The sequence below is a fragment of the Geospiza fortis genome, unplaced genomic scaffold (genome assembly GCF_000277835.1).
Source record: "Geospiza fortis unplaced genomic scaffold, GeoFor_1.0 scaffold64, whole genome shotgun sequence".
In the NCBI taxonomy this organism is placed as follows: domain Eukaryota; kingdom Metazoa; phylum Chordata; class Aves; order Passeriformes; family Thraupidae; genus Geospiza; species Geospiza fortis.
In genome coordinates, this window is record NW_005054461.1 from 908621 (window position 1) to 915675 (window position 7055).

General features: G+C 37.3%; 1 protein-coding gene across 1 annotated transcript in view; it reads right to left on the reverse strand.

The window, feature by feature from the left end:
• The window catches only part of ADCY2 (adenylate cyclase 2), a 185105-nt gene that overhangs the window by 100682 nt on the left and 77368 nt on the right, over positions 1 to 7055 (reverse strand). Inside the window, exon 3 of the mRNA XM_031062764.1 lies at positions 5350 to 5499. Within this exon, the coding sequence (XP_030918624.1) occupies positions 5350 to 5499 (150 nt within the window). The remainder of the gene's footprint in view (positions 1 to 5349; positions 5500 to 7055) is intronic.

The following is a 7055-nucleotide window of genomic DNA, read 5'->3' on the forward strand; positions in this document are numbered from 1 at the left end:
CTCTTTGCAATACTTTTTAGATATCTGATCACACACATTTATACCTTGTTCTTTCTTTGCTGGTCTGCAAGTCTATGCTCTTGCTTTGTTCCCCCTAAAAACACTTGTGTCCAGGTACAGATCTGTATTTCTTCAAATGACCAGTGGTGACTGGCCACTTATAGATGTTATAGATCTAAGTAGTTATAGATCTGGAGTCTGCAGTGCCAAGCCTGTGCACCATTTCCAATCATCACGTGCATTCTCTGTGTTCATTTCTTAAGGCTTCCAGTACTTTGTCAGGTCTGCAATTTTCCACCTTATGTTACAGTTGTAAATATCTCATTCTTCACAGAGTAGTTGTTCATTACTATTATTTATGTAATATCTGTGTTTGTGCTGTGTCATAAGAAAAAATTAATTACCTATAACTACCTTGTTATACTTGAAATACTGCTGTTGCAGTTAAGTAAAAATAAAGCTCCAAGAAGGTTAAAAAAAATTCAGTTTTAACCCTGGGGCCTTGCAAACTCAGCACAAAGCCCATGGCAATGGCAGTACTGTATTGTGGGGTACATAGTTACAGAAGACTGAGGGTAATACCAGAGAAAAAGGGGGATACACTTGAATATTTTTTGCATAACACTTTTAGCTATATTTATGCTACTTTGTGTTAATTAGTGTGGACTATGACAGTTATTATTATTATAACTAGATTTTTTTTGTATTTTCATTAGATTGTTAAGACTTTAATTAGCCTAATGAGATTCTGAACTCTATATTTATCATGTGCTCTCTTTTGCTCACAAGAATTGAAGCATAAGATCTGATACAGCTAGGACTTCAAAATCTCTCTGCTCACAGACTCCAGCATCTCTCCAGGCAGCCTTTTCCAGTGTTTAACCCTTCTGTTGGGGAAAAATCTTTTATCTCCTTCCAGCCAAGATTTATCCTGTCACAGCTGAAGCCTGTTGTCTCTCATCCTTTCACTGTGGGCCTTTCAGAGAAATCTGACCACACCTTTTGTGCAAGCTCCTTTGGTACTAGGCAGATGTTAGTTGTGCCCTCCAAGCCTTTTCTTCTCCAGGCTAAACACCTTGAGTTCTCCAAGTCTCATCATCTGTCATGGCCTGCAGTCCCTGTAGCCCTTCAGTGAACCCTGTCCAGTTTCTGTTTGCATATTCTATCCATCTCTCCCACGGTCCACCATGCAAAATTCAACCCTTCCCCAGAACAGGCTTTATTTCTAGTAATGACATGTTGTCATTATATTGCAAAGGTTCCATATTGTTATCTCCTTATTGCAAGAGTTTCATATCTCCTTGGTGTTTCTCGTAAGCAGCTCCTCTATACACTGCCTCTTCCCTCTTCTCACAGTAGCCAACTAACTCCAGTTCCCTTTTAATCAACCAACCCACTCTTTTATAGCACTCTTCTTCTCATTGGCTGCAGATGTGGCCTGTTAAAGTCAGGCCTGTTCCTAATAATCTAATAATTGGCTCAGCTGCAACTCCTTAGGGGTAAGATTACTTTCTATACCACCTTTATTCACTTATATTCTATCCCCCTACACTGACACATCAATTAACAGAAAGGACTGGCACCACACACGTGTATGAGCTCAAACACTGCTGAAGTAATAAATGGAGTCTAAAATTTAAAAAAACCAACACTAGTTTTTGTTTTTCCCATTTACTAGACTTAAAGCTACGAGGAAAAGGAAAATGAGGAATCTCTTAGAAAAACTATCGTATATTTATGAAAATATTAGTAGCTTACCTTTTAAAATGCATTGATTAAACTTGCAGGAATCCACATTTCATATATTAGTTCCAAATAATGTATTTTAATGTTTCTGTTCTTTAGTAACAGCCTTAAGCTTCACAAATGTATGAGGCTTCTCTGTTTAGATTAATTAAAAAAACAATTTTGAAATATTTCGGTTCCTCTGATGAATGGCATCGCTTCACCATGTTTCAGTGAAAAAATTAAAATCCCACTCAATGATTTGAAACCTCATTCATTTTCATCTGTACCTGAGTGTTGTTTCTAAAAGCAGTATTATACTGCCTCCTTCTCAAAGACAGCATTTCAGAGAACTCACTGAACACCAACACCTTATGAACACCTCCCTGCAATGTTGTAAGAACCTCTTCGGTGTATATTCCTGTGTCTCACGATGCAAAGCCCCAGAAGAGAGAGAGAAGAGCAATTATACCGCTGTCAGCGTTAAGATCTTGCACTCAGCACCAGTGAGTCATTACCCCTACAAACTGTCAGCCAGACTTTTATCAGGGAGACAAATAACACTATGAGAGGCTATTTTAAATACATATCTTGGAATAAGGCTGCAAATTAAAAAGAGGTCAGAATAGTTCCACATTTCTCTTCTATAAACTCTGAAAAGACATAAAAGCTGTGTGAGAAAAACCAAAGTGGGCTTTGAAAATACTCCTTTTTACCACAGGGGTTCAAAAGTGGCCCCTGCCCTGCTGGGAGGTGTCACCACCTGCAGCTTCCCATCCCTTTGGGGGCAGCCAGCCTTTGCTGTGCCCCAACAGCAGAAATACACAGTGGTGTGGGTACAGTATGTCCAACCTGTACCTCAGTATACACACCCCCCTCCCCCCATTTCACCTTTTTCTAATGTACATTGGTCTCAATAGAAAACAATGAATCTGGGGGTTCTCTTGAGTTCTTTGGCATAGTTGTTTAGTGGTGTTTTAATATACTTATCTACTGATCTATCAAAATGGTGTTCTCAAAAAGGCTATTCAAAAATACACAAAAGAAACACCAATAACTGAAAAACAACAGTAGTCTACATTTGTATGAGTCTACTCTCAAATAACATAAAAGGAAATTCACAGAATAATTTGAAACATAAATTGTACATCTTTTGAAAACAATTATAAAATACATGACATCCATGATCTACAAAAGTGTGCAAATTTGACCTGGAGCCCTAACCATTTAGAAGTACATCCTACGCTCTGCACTTGTACAAAAGTAGCTTATCCAAAGTAAATTAAACTAAATTAATTTTTTTGTTCCTGTTTCAGAGATGTAGAATCAAGGGTCATACTACAACCTTTTACAGGCTAATAAAGGCTTTGATCAAAACCAATGCTTTTTAAATGCACCGTGCTCTTTGATTGTATCCCAGTTCTCTAAAAATAGTCACCAATATGATTGACTTGCTTCCTGAATACTAACAATGTCGATGATCTTTTGTATGTTCCTGGCAAAACAAGCAGTGTTAAAAGCAGACTACAGTACATCCACTTCTGAACTAATGTCTGCAAACAAAGATGCGTGTTAATCCTGAGGAAAAAAAACCAGCCATCTTATGAAATGAGTCCTCATTTTACCTTTCCACATTTAAATACCTGATGTTCCTAAGTGTGATAATATGGAGGTACTAGTCTTCATTTTTTGGTTGGAAAAAACTTGACAGGAGATAAGGGACATATATTAAGGGATTGGGGGGATAAAGGCCAAAGAAATCTATAGAAGAAGATCTGAAGATCTAATGAGCTCTTTTTGAGCTCACTGGAGGCTGAAAAGATCACTGACTTCCACAGAGTACTTGACTTTTTACCAGTAAGACACGGACCCATCTGTTACTAATCCAGCCCTGCAATACACTACTTAGGGCTGTGTAGATGTCTTAACTAATTTGATAGATTTATTCCTATCAAAACACAAACATGACAACACACACCTAAATATATATATATATATATATATATATATATATATAAAATTAAGAAAATATATGAACAAATAAGAACAACATAAGAATATAAGAACATAAATGTAAGAACAACATTTATCACTTTTTGCTTCTTTCCATCTTGCTAGGCTACAGCATTTTTAAAACACAAGTACTACAAACCCAAAGAGGAAGTATCTGTCACACAATCCCTGGTAGTTTTGCTTCTCTTCACTGTCAGGTTCTCAATCATTTCTGCAGGATCTTCAGAAGTGACAGTACACCAAAGCTACTTTCCATAGAAACTAGCAATATTTAGCAAAATAATACACATTTGCAGAAAACATCAGCTAGAACCATGTCTGCTGTAAGTACTAACTTCTTACAAAAAGCATCCTTACTCCTTTGAATTCAGTGTCCAGTAACACAACCCTCCTGCTTCTTGCAGATAAACCAATGTGTTTCCTATTCTTGGAGGGAAAAGCTACCAACAGTAGAAACCCAGGCCCTTAAAACTGAGCTCAAAGTCCACCCATTCCCTGCCCACAGCTTTGGAGGCAGAGGTGCAAACATAAATGACTGCTCTTACAAACTTCTCCTGCAATAGCACCTTATGCAAATTTTGTATCTTATCATCAAAACTTGCTTTTACTGTAAACTGTTCTCCTTAAGATTACTTGAAATGTTTTGTAGCAACTTCCAGCCAATATGCAAGCCAAGTGCCCAGCAGAATAAGGACAGCCCTCTGACCTGTAAAGTCCTGGTGTGGAATTTCCATTTGCTTATTTTAAGAAAAAAAAGTGTTAGTGATGGATCTTGCAAACCTTAACTTAAAGCAGATACAGGCATTTGTGACACAGACATGACAATTTAGGTCAGCTGGGACACACGAGGTGCACACAAGCATTTTTGTGACCACAGACACCTGTCAGTGTCTCTATTCTCTGATCCTTAACAGTTCATGGAAATCTGAGTCTTGGTGACCTTCAAAGCAAAATGCACCTATCTTCTTTACTACATGATGAACTGATTTGTATTTCAAATTCTCTTAAATGAGGCATCTATCTGTCAGGATGATAGGCACTGTACAGAACTTGCAAAGAGAAAAAGAACTATATAAAGCAATCAGAGAATTCTTTTATTTAACTGCTGCAATAAATGACAGTGTCATTATGCAATTTCCCTAACTCTTCTAAACAAACCTGACCTCTAGAACTATATCACATGATTCATCAGTATTGTGGATTCAAATATTTTTCAAAAACAGTGCAATAATATCTTCCTGCAGGGATTTGCAGCACTGGTCTTGAGCCTGAAGAACTGAAGAACATGTACATCTCACAGCTCATTTCATGAGGACGACAAAAGAGATGGTGTGCAAACAGGATCTATACAGTGTTTTTAACTCTCCTTATCATAAAATATTTTCATAGAAAAAGTGAGAAAAAAACATATTTAGACAACAGAAATAACTGTAACACTTTCCTACAGTCAGATGGAAATTTTGCACAACCATATTCAAAAGACTTGGCGTGTTTCATGAAGGTTAAGTAATTCAATAAGTGTTTTCCCATTAACAAGCTGGATTACACAGCAACAAATAGGAGGAAAGTGTGCAAACAGAAAAGCAGACCCAGGCAGGGGTGTTTCTTTACCTGTTGTCTCTTCTCAAACTCCAGCTTGATACGGGATTTGATGCAGTTGCACGTGTCCTGATACGTCTGCTGCAGCGCGAGCTCCATGAGGTGCTTGTGGTACGCTCCTGCCAAGTTCCCGCAGATAAAAATTATTACATTTGCCAAGATCTAGAGGGATTAAAAAAAAGTGTCAGGGAATTTATATAAATATATTAACAGAAATTAATCCTAGCTTGCAATGAAAGATTGCTGCAGTTACGTATTTTACTTTTGTTTGTTTCTAGCCAAGGTTAACCTTTCAAAAAGCCTTTAAAATTAGTGGCAACATCCCAAGCAATAATAGAATCACAGAATCAGTTAGGCTGGATACTGTTTTAATTTAGGATTAAACGGGAATGAAAATGAAAATGAACAACATGTTTGCCTACTCAATGAGGTACATGTTTTCCAAAAAAAGACTTTCAGCTCAGTTAGAGCTCACTGCTGAGTATTAATTAGGTGGGATCATCACCTACTCATGTAAAACAATAGCTAGGGCTCCTAATAGCAATATTGGAAGCTGTGCTATTGCTATGCTCTTAGCAATGTTTTCTTTTGCAGTGCCATATGATTACGGGGTGAAAAGTTCCACCCACACACATGAAAAGCCTGACCTGCATTTTACCTCGGCCTGATCCACTGCTATCCGTCAGTCAGCTATAAATAGTAACCTTGGTGATGATAAGCAGTGTTTAAGGAGCAAGATCTGACAGCTGCCTACTAGAATATACTTTTCCTTACTACCAAAAAATTACATTTGCCTAAAACACAGAACTTAAAGATTTAAGATTTAGGGAGTCACATTTACAGCACCAGATGCCCTCTGCAAGCAACAACCCACAAACACGAGAAATAAGTTTGCTTAAAAATATCTAAGCCTTTTTTTCACTTGACCTTTGAAAAGGACACAATATTGTGCGATGATGCTAATACTTTTAACTGTACCCAGCTTATTGCTGCAAATAAAAGAAACACATTTATCCATTTGAGCTCACTCAGAGCAAAAGAAACACAGTAAAGTAATGAAGGCAATTCCTAATTCAATAATAAAAGTAATAATAAAGATAATATTAAATTGAAGTTGAGATACAGCTGCAGTCTGCTCAGAGCAGTTCTCTATTGTCTTTCCTTGTAAAGCCCTAGTGTATCATATACTCTGGATTACAAGCACTACATGATGTCATAGCACTCATAGTCTGGAAGAAAAGGAGGACGAAAGGGGGCAAAAATTTTGTTGTCTTCACAGCTAATCTAATAATGAAGCTTATGATAGATTTCCCTGGTGATCGTTCATGGGTTGGTTCTGGTGTACCTATGTACCAGGTAATCTTCTGTGAATTGCGAGTGGTGAAAGAGACAGATCAGAAAAAATGTCCAACAGGGTGCTATGGTGGTTCAGAGGAAAAAGATATATTGTCCTATTAACAGAAATCCATCTCCTTGTGGAATACATTTTATTCACAAAAAAGAAACCTCCCATGGAGTTTTAATGTTTCCTTAATAAATGGTAACATAAAAATTTGAGATTTAAATATATATGCTTTTATTTTCCTCACAGATTTTAACATCATTACGTGCAATACTTGTTCTTCCATCTGTGACATTTCTGACATCTCACCTTTCATGGCTCCACAAAGCTAAAAGCAGGAGCTCTTCACCTTTACTGCAAAAATGATCCATGTTTT